Here is a 24211-nt window from a genome sequence, read left to right on the forward strand (position 1 = left end):
CCGGACGTTTAATGCAATGTGCGATGAAAAGTAAACAAATACTACCACAATCACAAGCGCAAAAAGCCATGCTTTAGACCACAAAAACCATCCGCATCGACATCGAAGCGGAATATTCATGATCAAAAAATATTGTTATGCATATGATGCATTAGGAGCAGCTAAAACTGAACGAAACTATTACAGAAGATGTCTATCGACGCCAATTAAAAAAGATGAGCAACACGTTGCAAAAAAAAACACCAGCAATAGCAACCAACAGACGCAAGTCATCCTTTTATATGACAACGCTCGGCCCCATGTGACAAGAATTGTGAAGGATAGAGTGTATCACTTACCATTGGAACTTCTGCCCAACGTATTCAAAGGATATATTGCTTTTTGATTAGGCATGGCATTGCTGGCACACGATTTCGAAATGCTGGAAAAGTGCGAAAATGGATCGATGATAGGTTTGTTGCCAAATCATCATCGTTATTTCGAAACGATATTCAAAGTTTTCCATCAATATTCGTTACAAGATACTTGTATTTGTTACCATATGAGATGATACAATTCATGGTTATTGGTTTACAACATCTTGGTCCAGTTCGAAGTGGTTGCCTCGTTATTATTATAAGCAAGAAGTCTCATTAGGTATATCACATATATAAAGCAGATAAATTATAACATTATAGTAACAAATGTTTCACTAATATTTTGGACGAATTTTCTAAATATTAGATCACTAATAACTAAGACATTTTTAAAATAGAAATTTTACCAATTCTTGCTAAAATTTTCGTTAATTGTTTACTATATCTGAGAGTTTATGTATATATAGTAGTGATATACGTGAATAAGACTAAAACCAGCTACATTTACAGATAACGTAGCACTCTAGCAACAGTGGACATGAACCATTAAGCATCTTAAAAAACAACTTTAAGCAGCTAACGATAAAATAATATATTGGACCCATGAAGAATAAAACTCAACTAACTAGAATCGATTCACGTTAATTTCACCAATAAATAACTAAAAACCTACCAGTGTTGAAATGAAATGGTGCTACTATTCCAAACGAACACAGTGTCAAATATTTAGAAATGACATTAGATATTAGTCAAACTTATATGGGAATAATACGTTAAACTGAACTTGACATAAAATATGAAAATATTATGTTTATACAATCAAGATTTACAACTATAGGATTGCACCTGTGATAATGTCTTAAAAATGGGAAATTGTTTAGGTAACGGAGAAAATGGATATACACACAATGCTGATGTCAGATCAGTCAAACGTTACCCAAAAAGTAATGGAAAGCAGGAAGAATCTTCAACTACTACACGCACACAGAAAATGGCAGGTAAAAAAATAATTTTCTATTGACGAAAATTACATTTTCATGACCAGTATAATATCATTCTTAGGAGTTTGAACTTCAATAATTATAAAATAATTTTAATATTATTATATTATGATACGTCTAGAGTTTCTAATAAATTTCTAACGACTATTCCATGATGTTCTATAATTAAGTGAGAAATACATCGATAGGCTATCTCCTATTAAACAAAAATGATCTGTAATATACCTTTTTGTTGATATATTTTGTGCAGCATAAGCTATTAAAAATTAATGTTATTTTTGTAAATTGTTTGGTAAAAAATTATTGTTTCATACATATATAAGGCAAAAGGTTTTATGAACATAAAAAAAGGTATTGTTTTAATTCCCATAAAGCTTGGAATGTTTTGTAAAACGATTAATAAACGTTGTAGTTATTTTTATTATACATTGAAATGTGTTGAAACATTTTCAGTTTACCTTGAATGGTATTTTTTTTATTTATTGAAGCTATAATAGATTTCGAATACTAGTAGATCCTTTAAGAAAAAAGAAAAGGCGCCGTATCCTCCCGATTGTGTTCCCTCTGACAATAATTTCTCTTGATCAATCAGAGTGTAGAAGCACAGAGAGAAAGTCTAGGGTAGGCAATACTTTGAATTCAAATTACAGACTAAATTAGTACATCCTTTGGTCAAGTGAATGGTTAAAATCCTGTGAACTGCCTCTAACAAACTTGTATTCCAAATGAAATATTAAATTGGAAAATATAATGGTATATGAAAATATATTTTAGGAATTAGCCGTTTTAGTATTTCATTTCATTTTATTTTATGTATTAAAAGCTTGTTTAGAAAACATATTTTCCACTATAACTTTTTTAAATGCATTCCAATTGCAATTGGTTTTATCATTATTCATAATCAATATTTTCTAAATGGTTAAGATAAAAAATTAAATAAAATTATTGTTTAAATATTAGTGTCATACTTAAATGAAATTATACTAGTAATATATTTTATAATCTAACCCTTTTATTTTAGTATTCCATTATATCAGTGATATTGCATGTTTGGCATATTATTATCCAACGAATATAATTTATGATTAAGCATATATGTGTCTGTCATGTATATTTTTATATCTCTATTCTTTTTACGGTACCTCGATATACGCTAAACAATATTTTAAAATATATTTTAAAACTTATTAAACAATAACGGGTTACGAACATTATCTTTAGTATATTTGAATATACAAACCAAATTTGAACCCAATTTAAAATATTACTATTCAAAATTAATTATTATCTAATCTTAATGTTTGATAATGATAATAATAATAATGTTAGTGTCTAATCTTAATTGTCTAATAATATAACCCTTTTGTTTTGGTATATTCCAATAGATCTATTTCATTCCGATCGAACATAAGAACTACTTGAAATCAATTTTTGGGTTTAAGAAATCCAGTATTTTCCAGTATATAAACCAAATCCAATTAGGATATTACTATTCAAAATTAATTATTATATTAATATTAATGAATATTAAGAAATTAACAATAGCCTTTCATATTAGTATACTGTAGCATATAATACATGGGCTAAAAAGTCATGTAGATGACGCTAGTTATATTGCAATCATCGCTTTTTCAGTTAGTACTAACCTTCAAAAGAAAGCTGAAAAAAACTCATGCTATTTTACTCATAAATTTGTGAGTTATTGCGCTAAAAGTGACACTACTTTTGTGGATGGATCAATGACATAATAAAGAATTAATAACATAAACCCTTTCAATTTAGTATGTCCCATTATATCGGGCTTATTTCATACTTGATATAGTTATGAGTGATTAAGCAAATTATGTGTCTGTCATGTATATTATTTTATCTCAATTCTTACCGCTGTATCTTCATTCGCGCTAAAGAATATTTTAAAATACACTTCAAAACTTATCAAACAACAACGAATTAGTTGCACCCAGGTACATGCACGTTTGATTAATGCACTAATTAAATTAAACCACTTTATTCGATACCTCCTCGTTACCGGTTGGTTTTGCGCTATTCGTTGTCGTCATGTCCATTAAATTCTGCCAACATGTTAAGTACGATGATGGCCTGTCCGATCGTGTGCGGCATCGTAAGGTCCTTCGAGCAATTGAACGTATCAAGGACAGATCAGATGTTGAGATACGCCGAGTTTTCGGCGAATCGCTCTGACATAATGGTTAAATAATGCCGGTAACCGAAGTGGGAGTCTGTATATGGATGTGTCCCATCGCGGGATGGGTCTAATTAGCTATTGGCTTGATGATGGACGGATGACAGTGTCTTAATCGCGGTTAAAAGACGTTTCAGACCGGGGGAAAGGGCCCGTGCGGCAAAAATAAATAGCGTTATGACATCAGCTGATCAAACTTACCGGTTCTACGGGGGCAGCGTCAAAACTCCGGCCGGAGAGCCGTCTCGGAACAAAGGAAACGTCCGTATCTTCGAGGCCCGCGGCCGTTTTCCCGTTGGTCACTGGCACGACACGGTCAGCGGCACATTTTCCGATCGGAACGCGCGAAAATCCGCCACAATCCAGCCTTTCCGACAGAAAAACGAACCACGAAACAAAAGACTAGCCGGCATACAACTATTTTTTAACGTCAATAGAGCGGCTGGCTTGATCCGAGCCCAGCTGATCGCGGCGTTGCCGTCGGTTGCCGAGCCGGCCGGGAGAAAGTAGCGCGTCGGTCGCGTTGCAAATTCCGAAAACTTCGTATTTTTAACTACAGTCGATGATTTTTTCGTCGCTTCAATCAAATAATTACATGAAGCTTCATTTACGCAGAGGGTTTTATATTTATTTCGAAAAAATTACATCAATTCCCTGTATCGGCAGTGCGAAATGGGGGACAAGAAAACATTATTTTAAGGACGCCGAATTTATGATACATCCGGCAACACGGGCAAGTTGCGCAAGCACGAGCGATGACTTGGGAAGCGAATTGGGAATTGTATACTCGCACCAACGGTATAGGGGCCACTATTCGTCAAAAATATTTCCAACTATATCGTTAAATTGGTTTCTGGTAAAAATCAAATAGAAATAAATATAGAACGCTTATAGAAATCTTTTTTGAAAGGATTTGTCGTTTAATATGTTAGCTTTTGGCGTTTTTTCTCTTGTTGGTAGATTCTGGTTAGATTTTACATAGATTCAAACATACTAATATTCTAAAAGTAGGCGTAGAAATCGGCTAGCAGTAAGGATATGGGAAACAAAATCGCTAACAGACTGGAAAATACTGAAAATCTACATCATGAAAAACGTTCAAGGCTGTTAAAAAAGTCGAGAAAAATACGTACAAATAGAGGATACAAACAGACAAGGTATGGTAGGACAATAAACTGACAAAAAATGACAACAGACCAAAGCATAATATCCATATTTATATTCTATTCAATTGAACTTTGGTATTTGGTGGTTGGATTAAAATATCTTCGAAATATACTGATATTTTTAAAACATATCGATTTGATATATATCGATATTTATTGTGATATTCTACTCCACACTATAAATTACAGACCAAATATATTTTATAGGGATATCTTCAATGAAGTATAAAAGGGAGAGAATTAGAAAAAATCAAATTTGGGGTTCGTACACAACAAACATCTAGATTGGTAGTTCTGTATTTGTATATCAAGGAATGGTGATAAGAAAATAAGGATGGTTGAGCGGTCGTTGTAATAAGAAAATGGAAAGAACCATTCTGCAAATTGAGACAAGGGGAATTCAAAAGAAAATTAAAAATAAAATAATTAATGCTTATTATATTTTACATTATTACTAAAAGGTTCCATGTAGACTCGGGCTTGTGACTTCTTCGTAATGAATTTAAAGATCTAACGGTTCTAACCCCTACATTATCAAATCATTGAGTCTAAATATACACAAATAAAAATATATATGGCGCCTTCTGCATAGGGTAACACACAGAACAGGAATCACTGGGAATTTTGGGAACGGTTAATATTAAAAGAAGAAACAAAAGACGAATGCCCAAACAATGTTGTAAAAAATATTGAAAAAACTGAAAAATATCTGGAAATTATATCGCATTTGTGCATCCAGTGTTTACTAAATAAATCATAAAAACAATAATTCCACAGGTCAGTATTATCAGAAATGGTGAAGGTGGTTATACAGTGAGAAACCTTGATAATATTTGGAGTAGAGGAACAAGAGATGGAAAACAGAATTATTATATAGCAAAATCATGAAAATAGTAAAATAGATTTGGTAAAGAATGGAAAACATCACGGCAGCAAAGGAAAGAGGAATGACGGTAATCTTTGCTAAAAGAATAGAAACAGTAGAAATACTAAAAAATAAGAGAAATCTGAAAGCTGCTCTGATAAAAATTAAGAAATACACAAAGAAACAAAAGAAACATCAAAAATTAATATAAAATCTAATAGAGATGGTAAAATAGAAGGGAGAAATTCAGGAACGTTATAAAATAGATGGGAAAGTACAAGTAGAAGATAAATAAAGAGGCAGCAAAATAATTTAGGAACACCAACAAAAATGGTCACAGAGTCACACTAAAACTAAAAAGATAGAATAGAGTAAAAAATCGAGAGAAAATTAATAGTATATATTTTTAATAGAAAACTACGAAAAATTATAAGATTGAATAAAAAAAAACAAGAGAACAACGAAATTGGTGAATATTGACGACACCAGAGAAACAAAGAATAAGAAGTGGAACTGGATAAAGGCTGATCCAGTCCAAAGGCACTGAATGGCTCCTACTATTATCATTAGAATTATTTTAAAATCGATATTTTGATAACAATTTCAATTGTTATCAAATTAATAACAATTGTCAAATACTGTTGCAAGACAAAAAAAGATTTTCTTGCAATGTATATACCAGGTACGTTGATAATTCCTTTTCGATATTTTTCCCTAAAAGTAATACGTTATTTACAATGCATAGTAAATTTTTTCCATTATTTATTTTGTCAATTCTCAGTCAATTTATGAGTGTTAAGTTAATTGTTCACTCATTTGTGTTGGTGGTTAAATTGAAAGGATATATTGAAAATTAAATTAAATGAATTAGGAAGAATATACCAGTAACTTACCAGTAGCCAGAGAACTAGGGGAAAACAAGTAGAGGAATATCTAGTCAGGAATCGATGCTTCGGGTTTATGTACAAAAGTGTTCTTTGCCTTGCATTGTGAGTTGGTGGTGCCATTTGGGAGAAATTGATATGTGAACTGATGTGGGAAGCTAAAATAATAAAAAGGAAAATATGAAGGGACTAACAAACGTATAGCCTGGAAAAGGGAAAAATGGAAAAGAGATAGGAAATAATAAACTAAGTATCAATGCATAAGTTTTTGCTGTTATTTAGAAGTAATTTAAAAAATAATAAAAACGGCGAACTGGCAAATATTGCCTCTATGTACACAAATACGGGCACCTATATTGTTGGGCGGTCTATACCAACTGGTTTACATTGGAGATTTTCAACAGGAAATGCGGTGTTGTCGTGGTGTGCAAAGTTTTCGCTAAATCAACGACATAGTAAAAAACGTCTATATTACAAAAATCTACATCGAAATTTTACATTGTATATGTATATATAAAAAAAACATACAAAAATATATTTTCATGATCGTTAAAAAAATACTAAACAAGTGAGATATTTACACAGTCGGTGATCAGTGACCGGTCTTGGCGACCTCCTTGCATCTCTCCGTCGCCGCTTCTATTGCTCCGATGACTGCGCTCCTGAGTCCTGAAACGAAAAAAAACAAGTCCTGACGTCTCCCAACCAATTACAAGAACATCAGACGGTACCTCTCTCCTCCAAAAAGTGTAAACCGGTGGCGGTGGAACCACCAGGTGACGTCACGTCGTCCTTCAACACGCCCGGATGTTGTTTGGTGTCCCTCACCATCTTTCCCGCTCCCATGACCGTCTGGGCGGCTAGTCTGTAGGCCAAATCGCGGGGTAGGCCCATTTTGACTCCTCCATCAGCTAAGGCTTCGATGAATATATAAACCTAAAAGTTAAAAGTATTAATGGATGCGGAAAAAGGATTCGTGTTACGATTGAAGCAACAAAGTTTTCGAACCTTGCATCAAACATTTAAAACAATAATATGAGATGCGTGGATTACTAATCCACGTTTCTTCAATTCGTATTACAAAACAAAAGTAAAAAAGATTAAGTAATTGATCAAAAATAGTATGTCTTTCCATCATTATAGACAACCAAGCATTCAGTAATACAGGACTTGATCTTATTTAGAATAGGGCTTAGCAAGACAAACGCAAAAAACACATGGTATTACTACAGGTTTTCTTCTGTACTACTTACAAAAACATAACTAATTGATTTTAGTTTAAAATTATGTTGAATTATTTAAAGTTATTCTTTGTTTTGGTATGTTTGGATCATGTTAACATTAGATTTGTTTGTGCAAGCCCATAATTGCACACTGTAGACCCAAATTGGCTCCAAGATTTGCTTGTATAGTAACAGGTTAATGTGGAGTGATAATTCGAATTATCAATCAGGCAACCACCACATTTTGTTTTGCTCGTGTTTGTTTTTACTATTTTCTTTGAACTTTTTTTTTATATATATATTTTAAAGTCTCCTTTTACCCACTATGGGTTTATCTGGACTGGGTGTAAAGTTTAACGTGGGCTCCGAACCACGGTTCTCAACATTAAGCCTACCGACTGGCGTGTGACCAACTTTAGAAATCATCACAGAAGACATCCGGTCTTACCCAGCCTGGTTACTGGCGTGAATGGGATCATTTTCCTTGTCGGATTTTACACTCTCGCCCAAGGACAATCACAAACATAAATTTACGACCATGCCCCAGCAGGATTCGAACCTATATGATAAGTACTCAGCAAATAATTCTGCGTTCTTGCTACCTTTTTGCACACTCACGGATCAGCGAGTTTCGGTATTTTGATAGTTTTCATTTCTTAACCGTCCTTAAAAGAGAATACTATAAAATATTCAGAAAGCATTTTATTTTTCGGACTTCCAAATTTCTGTTTGACTTATTGGCCCAGATTATTTATTAGCTTTAAGGGCTGGTGCTCTATTTTTGCCCACTTTTCTTGCTTTACGCCTTGTTGGCAAGTGTTCTAGAATTTATCTTCAGTAGTTTATCCCTGCTGGTTTGCTTCCTAGTGTTGGGATATTATTCCATGTTGCTTTTTGTAAACAGATCAAAACAGATAGTTATTTTCAATGGAACATGTAAGTTAACATTTTCTTCCACACCCATCCTGAACCACTACAGCCTGTCCACGTTATTAATTATTAATTATTGTCTCCCTTATCGTCAAAATAATGGGCCACCGAAAATAGTTATAATAATATCAAGTTTAAGATTTGCCAGAGGAGAGCTCGCATGTCTTGAGGTGGTATATTAATTGCTTGAATATTTCCTTTTATGTCAAAACAATGTATATTTATAAATAATGTTGGAGAAGTGAGATGAGGTGAGAGTAAGACAATCAGACACAACATAGAAGGATAATGAAGTGCAATTAATGTTTATCATAAAAAATACAATACACAAACTAATAGTACCCAGATAAAAACTGCAATAATGGATGAATACATTGTTATTTAAAATAATGAAATGATACTTTTGTGAGAGAAAAAAACAGATGGGAGGAAACAACGTTCAAATGGATGGCAATTGTGCAGTGTGCAATTAATATAGATCAATATGGTTCCTTACAGCATGTAAATTAAACAAATATTTTCGGAGATATTACAAATTTAAAATTTGCGTTTAAAAATGTGTAATGTAATAAAAATTGTATGAATTTAGATATTCCAAAGATAGCAGGAAATCTTCATAGTAAGTATAGGGGAAGAGGAATTGTTTTACTCCAAATTTAATGCGTGCAGGCCAAGGGCAGTAATGGATGAACCAAAAATACTGGATCGATTTTAATCATGTTTTCATTGGGTGACATAGGCATATATATTTTATGCCCGTGCAAAGTCGGAGCGGGCCGCTATGTTTTTATATACAACGTTCATATTTTTTCTGTAGTGTATTTAATTTAGTATCAGCATTGCACCCGTGCGAAGCCGGGGCGGGTCGCTAGTTTAATAATAAAACGTGGTAATGACATAATGACAGTCCTCCAACAAAACTGTTGGAACTGGAACAATTTTAACAAAGACATTTGCGAACCTTCAGGAAGACGAATTAAAAGTTGCAACAACTATTAATTCCTATAAAACCGATTAAAAACAGGCTATATCATAAACTATGACCTTTTATTCTAAATTATTTGCAAGTGCTTAACTAAAGTACACCGTGTTATAATCTTTGTACTCTTTACTTTGATAAGATATCAGAGCAATTCATAGAACTTGCATTGTAAATACACAAAATGTCTACTTATAATTTAATCGTTGCAAATGGCATGTTTGTCATGAAACTCTAGTAGAAGTTTAAAATGATTTAGAAACAATTTCCTGAAGAAATACTCACGTAAGCTGGTCCAGAACCGCTCAAAGCGGTGACCGCATCCATCCAAGGCTCCATCACTTCCTCGCAGGTCCCGATGCTTTGCAACAGTTTCCTGGTGATGTTGGCGTCATTGTCTGTAGCCGCGGTACCCTTGACGAATACCGAAGCTCCGCTTTGCACCAGTGCTGGAGTGTTGGGCATCACCCTTATGACTCTGGCTTCTTTTGGCAGTAACTAGAACATGCGTTCATCAAGATATACCAGTTAGTAATCGAGTTAGTAACTCACTTGTTCTAGCTGACATGTGGTCACGCCCATAGCAACCGAGAGGAACAGCTTCCCAGCGTCGATGCCAGAGTTCTTCAGGTCACCCAGAGCGATGGGGACGATATGAGGCTTCACCGACACAATGACCACCTCGGATTTCTCCACCACTGGAATATTTTCCGTTATAGATTCCGCACCGAGGTCCTAGAACAGAAGCCAATCGCCGATAGTGCTTGAAAATCTTTCGTGATGATGATGGCGAAGGACTTACCTTGAATGCTTGAAGACTAGCTAGATCAGAGGGATGACAACTGCCGATGATGGTTTCACCTTTAGCCAGGCCTGAAAAAAATAGGATTTTAAGGAATTGAAAATTCGTTCTGGTAAAAAATTAAAATTGATATATAACGATAATCCTAATAAAATATAACTTAGAGGAGGCAGAAGTCATATTCCCCAACAATGTACATTTAGATTATCGTTGTTTCAAATACCAATCTCAAGTACCAATTTTAAAGGTTTATTAAACATAATTAAAAGGTTTTTTTATAATGTTTAAGAAATATCTTATATTTTTTGTATAAAATCTTATAAATATAACATCTTAAAAAATTCTGGATTATAAAAAAATGTGTTTGCGTCTAGTTATGAGATAGGGTGAGTGAAGTGTTTACAGTTAAAGGTTTGGTTCATCTTAGATTAGACTTAGATCGCCAGAATCGCAACAAATTCAAAAAAATTAAGTTTTAGCTTAAAACTAGTACAATCGGTAGACTACTGGCATTTGTTTACAACAAAACTTGGGAGACCAATCCATAAGAAGACCAGAAGATCATCAAAGATAAATTAAAGATAATTAGTCGGAAGAAGTATCAATCTTACAGTGGAGACAATAAGTGGCCACTTAATTCCGTTAAAATAAAATAGTTTTCGAGTAAACAAATAATTTCTATTTTAAACGTTTCGTTACTTTGGTATTCGAAATATTGCAAATACGACACAAATTCTACGTATTTCCATTTTCTCAAGATATTTCAACTGATTGGAATTGAATATTTTGGGATAAAAGATAACTCTTCAACGTTATCTTAAGTGCAATCTCCAGAATGTTCAAATTTATTTTACGTGCTCTGATATGTTTTGAAATGAAGTGTGCTATGGAGTAATCCACGTTCTTAACATTTAAATAGAAAATATTATGAATTCTAAAAATAAGGACAATCCACGATAATATAAACATTGATTCTTAGAAGTACCACTTAGTAGTGTAGGTTTATTATGTTTTATTGTCTATATCCTCTTTTTCCACGTACAATTTCCATATTTTTCTGTCTCTGTTCAGTCTTCTTGCTTTGGGCGCTGTTTTTCCTATCTTCTGAAGTATTTGTCAGATATAGTCACCCTAAGTTCGCTTAGGCCATCCTCTGATTTTTGTCTTCTCCATCTTTCCTTCCTATATACTTTTTACCTATCTTGAGTTCTCTCCTTTCTATGTGCCACACTGATCTAATATTGAGGTAGTTCTTATCCTCTTATGTCTTATCCTGTCAATATTTGTTAAACGCCAGAGTTTTCGGAGATATATCATTTCTCCTGCTTGTATCTTACTTTTATCTGTCTTTGACAATATCCAGGTCTCGGAACTGAAAGTTAGGCTTAGTCTCTAAATTGCTTTGTACACTTCTATTTTAGTTTTGCCTCATATTTCATTTTTTATCTTCTGGTATTCATTTCCTTCTCCATACTTTCATTGTTTACATAAATGCATTTACTGGTTCTATTTATTGCTTTGCTTGTACCTCCCCTATTATCATCGCTTTCATTCAGTATCATTGCACATTCTTTTAGTATCAATGGAATATTATAAGACTGGAACTGTTTAAGACTTTCTGTAGCTATTGTGGCCTATTAATTTTTATTATTATACCACCTGCAAAAGCTCGGTAGATAGATATATGTATAAAATAGCACAGAATTGACTAATTCTTTATAGAAAGGCCCTTTCTTTTTGTATAGCTCAACAATTATCTCATATATCAAAACAGCATCTATTTTGACAAACAAAAACAAGTATTAAAAAATAATTAAGATAATGAACAAAACTAAAAACAAAGTATTACATATTAATTGCTTACATGTATTTTGATCGACATGTATTGGTAGAAATGTGGAATATTAATGTAAACAACTGTTAGGCAATCTACATAAAATAATAGCTTTCTATTAAGTATTATTGATTTATTCAGTGTGTATTAACGATATAAAAGTGGTGATTTGTCTGCCGATGACAAGGACTTATATGACTGACAAGGAAAATATTATTTTATTTACAAAATATTAACGACACATCTAGAAGTTCTCTCTAGAATCTGGAGTGTCCAACAACAGTCTGATATCATTGACAAATTCAATTTTCGTTGGTATTTTTCCTCGATCTCTTCAATATCCTGGTGAAATCGTCCACCTTGTTCTTCAGTCACATCGCCCAAATCTTCCAGAAAGTAGTAGAGATGGGTGTGAAAAAAATGTACTGTTAAAGTTATTAGACAACCTAAAGCTTACGATACTTTTAGCATTCTGTTTATAGTTGGATCTTTATGGTTATCTAAAAATGTATCTATGGCCTTCTTAAAAGCAGACCATCCTTTTTTCTGAGAATCCGTCAAGATCGTCATGAATTGTGGGTCAGTCATAAGCCGCCTAATATCTGGTTCGATGAGAACATCTTCCTTCACCTTTGCTTTTGCGGAATGGGAATTCCTGGGAATCCCAACTTCATGTACAGCCGTGGTAAAACAACTTTGAGTGCAAGTACCAATGTTTCTTGGAGGACGTTTTTTCACCAACTTGATTAGTTCAGTCTGTTCTATCCTATAGATATAAAAAGCAAGGGAATTTGGGAAACCTAGCTTGTTGTTCGAGCTATAAGGCACAAAGCACTACATTTTCAAATCGCAGCAGACTTGCAAACCATTATCCTCATATTTTAATTTGCGAAGAACCAATTCCAAGTTCTTGTAGGTTTCTTTATGGTCTACGGAATGATAACGCACACTGCACCATTGTAAAGCAGAACTGATTTTTAAGCCTTCTATCTCTGAAAAGACGCCATTCTGCTGTATCTTTGTTATGATTTATTGCACTCAAACCTTAGACTAAAATGTAGTCATTGAGTAAACCTACCAATTTTTAGTAATCAACAAGTAGCGGTGTAGTAACGTTTGTGGTAAAAACGCCTGTGTCGGTCTTTTTTTCAAAATAAAGATTAATTCATTTAAAAAAACTAGCAATTTTGTTATTGTTATAAGCACGGTCGTAAAAAACTCCCAAATCAACATGTTTATTTGAAGATTTACTGCAGTATTTTTGTAACTAAAAATATAATGTATGTGTCATTTTGATCGATGACCGTTTGTGTGTTAAATGTTTTCTGACGTCTTGGAATTGTTTCAGTTGTTGAAGTTGAATTCAGTTGGTTTAAATAAAAATACTCAAAGACCTTTTTTGTTACAGACCTATGGAATAGGTCCCAAAACGTTTCAAACTGTTAACATGCAGCTCTTACGAGGAATTCCCCTCCTCTCTCCCAATATAACAAAAAATTACCTCAAAACAATAATATACTTATATATAATTCTTTTCGTTTTAACTCTTGATCGAGTATGCCACTCGAACGATTTCGTTTTAGATATAATTTTGGATTTCTGAAAAATTTCCACGACACAATCGCGACCACTCAAAGATGAATGATCGGACAACGTTTACATAAACGTGTTTCCTTTTAGATAACGCCCACATCGTAACGTCGAAACGTTGCGGCCAGTAAACGAACTCACTCGTCAGATTTACGCTGGCTCGATTTGTAATCTATAGAAACCTTTTAAGATTATGACAATGGGTCCAATCGATAAGTTTATTACTTTTTTTTATCGATAATAACATAATGATTGCTTGTAGATATGACTCTGAAGTCAATTTTACGTAGTAAACGGTAGAAAACAGTCTACTCATCGAATAAGATAAGCGAAATTTGATATTTTCGATTGTTCACGTTATTCAAAGTGAATTTATTCATATTATTGTTTAAAAATACATCTTGCATTAGATATGCTTAATACAATCTTAATTTACAAATTAATTTATTATTACCGTTCAAACAAGGCGAGTACGGGATGAATACATCAGTATGTAGTTCCCAACTTAAGATAAAACTAAACTACTTTTTTTTTTTTTTTTTTTATTACTCTTCGTGAGTCCACAATCTGCCCTATTGGCAATAAGTATTTCTTCTGTTTATATTATATATACATGGCATGTAGAAAATCACTTCATTAAGCAATCTTCTGTATAAAATATTATCTTAATTAATTAGTCTTATTCTAATGCTTATTCTAAACTCTACATATGTCCAGTAATCAGATCAGGTGGTGTTAAACGTTTTAGTCTACGCACTTCACTATCACGTCGCATATTTAGCTGATTAGCGAGTACATTGGGATGCACTGACACTCTTTCGAAGTACTTCACACAAACACGTTGGATTACACTCGTTATAGGTTCTAGAGGAATATCGCGTTGTATCACTTTATTTGAAATATAGTACGGAGCATCAACAATGGCACGCAACACCTTATTTTGGAACCGTTGAATGATGGATATATTAGATTTGCTAGCGGTACCCCATAGTTGAATTCCATATGTCCAAATGGGCTTGAGTATAGACTCATACAGCAATACCTTGTTATCTAATGATAACTTGGATTTGCGCCCAATGAGCCAATACATTTGATATAATTTTAGTCCTAGTTGTTTCCGTTTAGAGAGTATGTGCTTCTTCCAGGTTAGGCGTCGATCTAAATGCATACCAAGATATTTAACATGCTCTGCTTGGGGGAGTTGACGATGATTGATATTTACTGGTGGACATGTTCTTCTACGCAGGGTAAACGTTATATGCGTGGATTTTGATTCATTGGCTTTAATGCGCCATGTCTTCAACCATAATTGTATTTGCTCCAGGTGGGTTTGTAGGTTTATTGATGCTGTGACTGGGTCTTCATGGGATGCTAAGATTGCTGTATCATCTGCATATGTTGCCACAGTAGTTATTTTTGTGGTGGGCAGATCAGCCGTATACAGAAGATACAATACTGGACCCAGTACACTACCTTGCGGAACTCCTGAATAAATGGGATTTAGTTCGGTATATTCATCGCCTTGATTTACAATAAAATGTCTGTCAGTGAGATAAGATTTTAGTAGCTGATAGTCCGGATGAGGGAGAAGTTTCTTTAGTTTAACCTGCAAGCCCGTATGCCATACTTTGTCAAAAGCCTGAGATATGTCTAGGAAAGCAGCCGAACAATATCTTTTGGCATTTAGGTCAGCGTTTATTTGGTTTACAAGTCTATGCACTTGTTCTCATGCTTATTGCGAAAGCCAAACTGATGTTATGGAATAATTTTTCTTTTTTCTATTATATAGTTTAGTTTTTTTATGTATAATTTCTCGAAAACTTTCGAGATTATTGGTAATAAACTTATAGGTCGGTAGGAGGTCACATCTTCTGGTATTTTTCCTGGTTTAAGTATCATTAATATTTTAGCTACTTTCCAGATAGTAGGGAAGTAATTAATTCGTAGCATAGCATTAAATATATATGTTAATAGTTTTATAGCCTTTTCTGATAGTTCTTTTAAAATTTTGCCAGTAATTAAGTCATAACCAGGAGCTTTTTTAATATTAATCTCTCTCATTATTGTATGTTTAACTTTTTTGACCGTTAATTTCTCGTGCGGTAAATCCATTTGAAATGGCGAATCTAGAAAGCTAGTAATTTTATTTTCGTCATCTTTATGTAGCTGAGACTGGAAAGGTTTAAAAACATTTTTTAAGTGTTTTGAGAAAATGTCGGCCTTCTCTTTATTGCTTCTCGCCCAATTATTTTCGCTTGTTTTAATAGGTGGGTTATGCTGCTGGGATCTCCTAAGCTTTTTTGTTGCTTTCCACAACGAATAGTCTGTAGCCTCAGTTGATGTCAAGTTTTCTAGGTATTCTTGAATGCCTTGGTTCTGTTCCATTTGGATTAGATCTCTCAGCTCTTTTATGGCCCTATTAAATTTTCTTTTATTCTCTTCAGTCCTTTGCTGTTGCCAATTTCGTCGTAACTTTCTTTTTTCTGCTATCTTTTTCTGTATTGTACATGATATCTGTGTATTTTTTCTTGGAAATGTTTCACTGTTGGGAGTCGCGGAATATGCTGCCTCCTGTATATTTTTTGTAAGATTTATTGCTGCTATTTCTATATCCATTTCAGTTTGTAACGGTAAATTTAGAGAGATATTTTGGTCTAAGTTTTCTCTAAATGAGGGCCAGTTAGTTCTATTATTGCACAGAGAAGGGGGTTTATCTTTGATGGTAATTTTTGAAGAAATTGTTACTATTATTGGTGAATGATCAGAAGACAGGTCGAAGCATGATTCTGCCTGACACTTTTTTGGATCAATATTTTTTGTAATACAGAAATCTATTGTATCTGGTTTTTTATTTCTGTCTGAAGGCCAATATGTTGGTTCACCAGTAGAGATATGTTGTAAGTTATCTTTCCTTATGGCTTTAAGCAGTTCTCTACCTTTTGAGGTTATTATTCTTGAACCCCACATTAAATGTTTTGCATTATAATCTCCTCCTGCTATAAATCTATTACCTAGCGTACTGAAGAATTCTTGAAATTGTTCTGCCTTGTTGTTATGTTTGGGTGGGCAATAAATCGCAGAAATTGTTAATGGTCCATGGGCTTCCTCTATGGTTATACTGGTGGCTTGCAGGTAGTCTTTGCGGAATTTTTCTTTTTCGAAATGCTTTATATCATCTCGAATTATTATGGCTGTACCTCCATGTGCTTTATCATCAGGGTGATTTGTATGATAAAGCTTATATTTAGGAACTTTCAGATAATTCTTGTCCGTAAAGTGTGTTTCGGAAACCATCATAACGTCAATATTTTGTTCATTTACGAACATTTTTAGTTCCCTGGCGTGTTGTTGGAGCCCATTGGCATTCCAGACGGCGATTTTGTAGCTATTGGTTTCAGGCATTAGGCAAGTTTGCTTACGACGGTTGTGAGTAGACCAAGCATCGTACTCATTTGATCCATTAGTTTGGCCATCATATTTTCTAATCTTGAGATGTTGCTAGTTTCAGTAGGTTGAGATATTGTCTCTCGTTTTTGTGCTGAACCATTTTCAACTATTTGGGCATAAGTTATGTCTGGTTGACTTGTTCTGGTGGGTAGTGGTAGATTGGTAGTAGTGGATTGTTTTTGTTGATGCCTTTTTTCCCTTAAGGCAGGATAGAGTTTCTGCTGTAGTTGCTTGTGAACTGCGCAACCCTTGTAGTTCGCTGGATGATTTCCATTACAGTTAACACATTTCACTTTTTCATCGCGAACTTTACGAGTACAATCTCCTGTCTTATGTTCTCCTGCACATTTTACGCATCTATATGATTTGCGACAGTAAGTCTTTGTGTGCCCGTGCGCTTGACACCTTGTGCATTGTGGTATAATTCTCTTTATATGTGGTGGTTCGCATTTAATAATATTATTTTCCAATTTGGTGATTTCATACACCGCCTTATTATTTCCATTAGGTTTTATGTCTATATAAAACATAGGCAGAGGTTTTTTTGTCGTGTGATGTCGTATATTGTGAATATTTACGACCTCGTGGCCTTTTTCTGCTAGTGCTACCTTGATGGTGTTAAAGTCCGTCCCGTGATGTAATCCTTTTAATACGAATTTAAATGTTCTCTCGGATTTTGGCCTGAATGTATGGTATTGGGTGTTTCTTTCATCTAATTCTTTTATAAGAACTTTAAAGTGATCCGCTTCGAACAATTGGATTTTAATTGTTTCATAGCTCACTGTTTTAATTGTGTAGTTCGTAGTAATGGTTTTCAATAAGTCATGGATGTTTTTTATTATTCCTACCTTATAGACTGTTATTGGTGGTGGTTTGGGAACAACTTTTTCAGGGCTTGGTTGTATGTTCTCTTCAATTTCTTCCGACAGGTTGCTAAAACTGTTTTTTGTCTCTATCGGTTTCTGCAACCAATAGTCACTGATTCTTGTTTGTTTCCTCGCGATTTCTTCTTCTGGACTTCTCAATCGTTTTTTGTTAATGACTGTAGTCCATTCTGATGGTGAAGTTTGCGTTATTGCTGTTTGTTCTAATCTTATATCAAAGTGTGCAGGTGATTTGGTTGAATCACTATGGTTTGCCATTTTTTAATTTTTAATATTTTATTTAATTTACTTCCAGAGGATAAAAAAAATAAAATAAATACATTGTTTATTTCACGCACTTCATTTTCCACTTACGTTATTTTAGCACTAGTTTTTTACTATAAATACTATAAATGAATTTCAAAAGGACTGTTGTAAAATAAGATGAAATAATTTTAAACACTAATAAAAATGAGATGCAGTCCTTTTGTCTGGTCACGTAAACACGTATTCACTACACTTTAGGTCCACTGAGAGACGGATAGCCGCGTCTGTTATGCGTTTTTAACACTCAATTAAATAACCGTAATAAAATACTGGGTTTTTTTAAAGAAAGGTATCTTTTTATAGCTTGGACCGTATTGAAAATACGTCTTCACCCTACGAAGGTTGGAACTGAACTAACTAAACTACTTAAGATAAAGTTAAGAATACACTTATACACTAAACAAGTTTATGTGATTTGGTTCGCTTCAATTTTTAATTACTTGCGTGTTGTCCAGTAGCTCTATTGCTTCCGCCTTGCTGTGATTTAGCAACATTATTTCATGAATTAAGGCAAAATCTTGGAGCACTTATACATATGGTATATATTATACACTTGGTATATCCATTTGATCTCGAGGTCATCGTGCAATGGGGGATAGTTGTGGGATTTTGTTTTGGGTGCGTTGGATTACTAGTTGGTTTAATGTTTTAGTGCAAACCCATATTTGCACCCCATAGGTCCAAATTTACTTTATGATACCAATCTCAACCAATTTTAGGTCAGGTTGAAAGTATTTAAGTACAGTTGCTTGACTCTGAGTCTAATCTGCTCTGCTTTTTATTTAACATATAAAGCAAAATTAACATTTCTTTACAGACGGATTTGAAGCTATTAAGCTGTATTTCCCAACCTCTAGCCCATTTGTAGATCTTGTCGATTATTATTTGTACTTTTTCTACAGCCTTAGACAGAGATACAACTTTTGCCATGGAAACTGGGTCACCCAGCAAATCTTTCAAGTACTATTTGTTTTGTTGTTGAGATATCATCAGAATAGAGTAGAGACAGGAGTTGTCCCAAGACACTATCCGGTGGAACTTCAACCGAAATAGGTTTAAGTGTGCCCCTTCATGCGAAACTCTAAATTTTCTTTCGAAAATATATGATTTCAGCTGTCGACAATAATTCCGCGGTAGCAATTTGCTCATTTTTGTCAAAAGTCAAAAGGTGTCGGTGAAAAGTTGTGAGACGTCCAGGAATATTGCAGGGGAGTATTTCCTTCCTTCGTCAACGATGATTGGCTTGTAGGTTATAGTTTACGGTTTTTTATTTTAATTTATTTATCGCTAGATTATTTTGCCGCATTTATTCATATTATGATAAACATAATCATTCAAAATTTTGGAGGCTATAAGATAATTAAACAAACGACCATAAAACCAATAAATTGTGAAGAAGATGAACAAAAGATGAATAATACATAATTAGAAGCAATGGTATTTTCCTGGGGTATCTTCAGATAACCTTCTTAATTCAGTTTTCCATCAATTTTAACACTATAACTATATCTGTTACCAATTCATCCCCATCTAGAACAGCCAAAAATTTTCTACAAAATGCTAAGGCAAATGATGCAGATGTTACAAGACCAAAACCTGCGACTTAATAAAATCGAGAACAGTATTAACATTGTTAACTCCCAATAATGACCACTTTTCATATAATGGAATTGAACGCTAACGGGATACTATCAGACGATCTGCCGCCGATTCCCATCAAAAAAGACCCCAGAACCATGTCAACACAGAAGCATAAAGCCTTCTAAATGTGGATAATGTCATTAGACGTCTCAAACGGAAAAACCTTTTGATCTTGCAAATGAACACTAAGTGATTCAGAGGAAAATTTCTTAGTTGTAGTTGTTTGTTAGTAGACTAAGTCAGATTAAATGTAATTTTTAATTGTATTACTAGTTTTAATATATAAATTAATCAAAAACAAACGACCATAAAACAAATCTTAGACTAACATTTAGTCAAAGTTCACTTTAAATGTAAACGAATAGTTTTTTAAATTGGAAACATATATTTAAAATATTAGGCTATAATATATATATTAGGCTATAATCGATATAAAGCCTTTGATTAAAACAACCAATTCACAGCAATCAACAACTAGCGGTGTAGTAACCTTTGTGGTCATAAAATACGTGTGTCGGTCTTTCTTCCAAAATAAGGAATAATTGATTTAGAAAAAAACTAAAAAAAAACTAAACTCCAACACCAACATGTTTATTTGCAGTATTTTTGGAACTAAAAATAAAGTGTTTGGAAACTTCTGATCGATAGTGTAAGTGTCATTTTGATCAATGACCTTTTCTGGTTAAACCATAATTAGAAACAATCCGAATTGCTTTCAGAGATGTGTGTTGTGATGGGAGGGAGTACTTGTTTCAATTTCTTTAGCTGTTGACCCACAGAGGGTCAATTTAATGGTTTAAACAGGCCAGATCAGCTCGTAATGCACAAACACTAAGCTCCATCTTCCTTTATCATCGAAATTTCTGGTATAAATAAATATAAATTCCCTGTTGCATGTTTGAAATAAATAAGCAAAATATAACGAAAATTACCTTATACAGTTTTTATTTTCAAATTTGCGACTACTCAATTAAACGAATACTGCTACCTCTATGCGTATAATGTTCTAGGGATTAACTTTCAAACGCACTATAGCAACATATCTATTAGTAAAACTCAAATTATTTTTTCTCAACATAATATTAAAATGATATTTATTATCAGAGCGCAAGTAAACCAGCTCATGCAAATACACAAATTAATATTATTTAATAATTTTAATTTAGATAACTATAGTTATCAGTGTTTATTTTTGTTCTATGTAATATACATGTTATTCTCAAAATTACGAGATAATTATTTAATATTACTTGGTGATTGGTAACATTTACATGATGAAAAGTTAATGTTTAATCAAATATCCACCTGATACTTCGAAATTTCATAATACCTTCAACACCAGAGTTTGTCTTATATTGGTTTTTGATGACGCAACATTTGATATCAATAATTATAAAAAATATTTCTTTGTGTTAATTAGAGTTCTATTCTTCATCAAGAAAATAGTGTTTAATCATCTACTGTTTTCATGGAAAATATTCAATTAAACATATTTGTATATATAGATCTTATGAGAACATATGGAAAATAGAGGCCTACGATAAAACGTTCCTAAAGACATCAAAGGTTATATTTCACAGTCATAAATGAAGAAATTATGTCGGAAATTAGTGCTAAGTTTCTGCTTTCGCTTTTTAAAAATGATATAAAGGAAGGAAACTATAGATAGTTCATAAAAAGACTGATTGGCATTTGGTTGATCTTGTTATCTGTATAATTAAATAAGCACTACTATGACTAAAAATAGTTACATGTTAAAGATTCTTTTAGTCAGGCTGTACTGTTAGCTAATAATATTTTTGAGTACTAGACACCGTTAACATATTCTCTTCACAATATAATACAACAATCATCCTACACACTTGCTTTAATCTTATCGGACTTTTGCTGTTACTGATGCCAACTGATGATATTAACACCAAATCAAATTTAAGAACTTTCTTATATCCAGGGAAAATTACTAAAGGATACAAAGTATTAGGAGCTTGAATGTATTTTGGCCAATGTAGTATCAATGAAGCACCAAAGTAAATAAGCTAACCTGTATTAATGTTCAATATTCATTGCTTTTATTGTATGATTTGAAGGAAATTGCTATCGAACTCGATCAAATTATTTTAGCGATACTGATATGCTGATGATGATGATGATAATGACCTGGATGAACTGTTTTGCAGAGATTTATACAGAGTAGGAAAGATTCAAGAGCTAGGAAAATTATTACCATGTGAATTTACTAAACATGTTTCATTGCTTGCCATAAGAAAATAAGAGTTTTCTGTGGCGTATAACAATGAAAATGAATTACAATGAAAAACGCAGGAAAACCATCTACATCGACCCAAAGTAGAATATTCAAGTCTTGTTATGCACAAGTTGGGATCAGCAATGTTTAGTGTATTACGAGTTTCTAAAACCTGTTACTGCAGATGTTAACTGGACAAACTAAACGAGGTTTTGTGGCAAATAAGACCAGCAATAGAGAGTAACAGACACAAAGTTCGGTCACACGTTACAAAACATAATACCTTCTGACTACCACTTATTCAGATCGATTTCGAAATGGGAAAATAGATCAATGGTGGATCGCTGACAAATCAAGATCGTTCTGTCGATACGGTCTCGCCATGTTGCCAGAAAGATGGAAAATGTTGGAAAATATTTGAATCAGTATATGTTATACCAGTTTCTCTCAGTAGATGTTTATTTAAAATGAAAAATAATCCATTTGATGTTATTTAAAACAGTTTTTCTATTCTTCGATCAGCTTAATTCGCCGAACTTTTCCACTGACCCAAACAACCGTTTAATTAAGAAACAAAGGCGACAATTACTCACCGGCAGATATGAAGCCCTTGGCCATGGCCTGGGCCATCTTCCCGCCGCCGATGAATCCAATCCTGAGCAGTTTCCCAGACATTTTCCGCAGAACACTGAAGCTCCCTTAACCGGAGAGGACCTTTGCACTGACCAAACGATGTGATACAACAACAACATAAACAGATCGAACTCAGAGGTTACACTGATAACCGGAGATCCGCTATTCATATCTCGACTGCTCTTACACTGAAATTAATCTTTCGAAAAATATTTCGGAACCGAACGTTCGGATGTTATCGAAGCGCGTTTCTTGCGTTGCGGCCGTAATAATCGATCGCTATTGCGTATTTATCCCGATAATTTCCACTCTGTTATGCGGTTTGATTGTTTTTTTCGGGCAAATATTGACGGGCAGCGGCAGGTCGTTGATACAAAGGTCGCCGGAGACGACGACTTCGTCTTCTTATCGCGGGAAAAAATCTCACGGTTTTCAAATCATTGAAAATTTGAACTGCACTCCAAATTAGGAAATTATCAAACTTAAAACTACACAGCGTACTGTCAAAACTAAAAAAGGAAACTGTAGCGACGACCGATGTTTCCCTTTCCCGTCGACAGAGGTCGCAAGCGCCATGTCTTACATTTCGCGTAACAGATGGCGCTATAATATCTTTGGGAATTTTTATTTTAAATAAACCACATTTTAATAAAGTTTATTCTTGTTAATGTTAAATCACTTTAATATAAATTATGTATATGTGAAAATGAGTTAAAAATTACGTTTCAAAATGTAAACAAAATACGAATTATCTGTACATAATACAACGTGTTATTGTATAAAGAAATTTTAAAACCGATATATACTATAGAATATAGTTGTGGGGATCTTCTACGAAAAGTAATCTAGATACTATACAATGCATGTTTATATTCTATTATGACTAACTCTGTAGACCAACAAAATGGGATCAAGTTTATGAGGCCTTATGTACCTCATGCCCCACTTAGTAACTCTATTATAGTCTGTTCAAAGTTATTTTGTACATACGTCATCTAAATTTGTGACGTCAAAACGTCGCAATGTTGTTGTCAGGAAAATATTGTCTGATTCTAAGACGAATTTACAAATTGCGGCAGAGAATACCTTAAAAATCTTGATAAGGTATGTACAATTTTTTTTAATATACTATATATATATATATATATATATATATATATATATATATATATATGTATATATATAAATTGTATTCTGTCCGAAGAACACTTGGTTCTTTAAA

General features: G+C 33.6%; 2 protein-coding genes across 2 annotated transcripts in view; both read right to left on the minus strand.

Moving 5' to 3' along the window:
* Positions 1-3996, minus strand: part of Sesn (Sestrin) — a 273577-nt gene extending 269581 nt beyond the window's left edge. The window contains exon 1 of the mRNA XM_076416340.1: positions 3762-3996. The gene's annotated coding sequence lies outside the window, so the exon portion shown is untranslated. The remainder of the gene's footprint in view (positions 1-3761) is intronic.
* Positions 3997-6928: 2932 nt separating this feature from the next.
* On the minus strand, positions 6929-23191 carry LOC143203980 (pyrroline-5-carboxylate reductase 2). Its single transcript, XM_076416354.1, has 6 exons — positions 22950-23191; positions 10410-10480; positions 10160-10342; positions 9893-10105; positions 7207-7411; positions 6929-7144 (listed from the first exon to the last, which is right to left on the minus strand). Exons 1-6 carry the CDS (start codon positions 23029-23031, stop codon positions 7068-7070), a joined length of 831 nt encoding a protein of 276 aa, XP_076272469.1. The 5' UTR covers positions 23032-23191; the 3' UTR covers positions 6929-7067.
* Positions 23192-24211: the final 1020 nt, after the last annotated feature.

This window comes from Rhynchophorus ferrugineus, unplaced genomic scaffold (assembly GCF_030347505.1).
Source record: "Rhynchophorus ferrugineus isolate W39M unplaced genomic scaffold, kcgeb_rfMv2 rfM10, whole genome shotgun sequence".
In the NCBI taxonomy this organism is placed as follows: Eukaryota; Metazoa; Arthropoda; class Insecta; order Coleoptera; family Curculionidae; genus Rhynchophorus; species Rhynchophorus ferrugineus.

Coding starts and splice junctions, on each gene's coding strand:
- LOC143203980 (XM_076416354.1), bottom strand. CDS start 23,031: ATGTCTGGGAAACTGCTCAGGATTGGATTCATCGGCGGCGGGAAGATG. Junction 10,343..10,409: donor CTAGTCTTCAAGCATTCAAG/GTAAGTCCTTCG, acceptor CTTCTGTTCTAG/GACCTCGGTGCGGAATCTAT. Junction 7,145..7,206: donor ACACTTTTTGGAGGAGAGAG/GTACCGTCTGAT, acceptor TTTTCGTTTCAG/GACTCAGGAGCGCAGTCATC.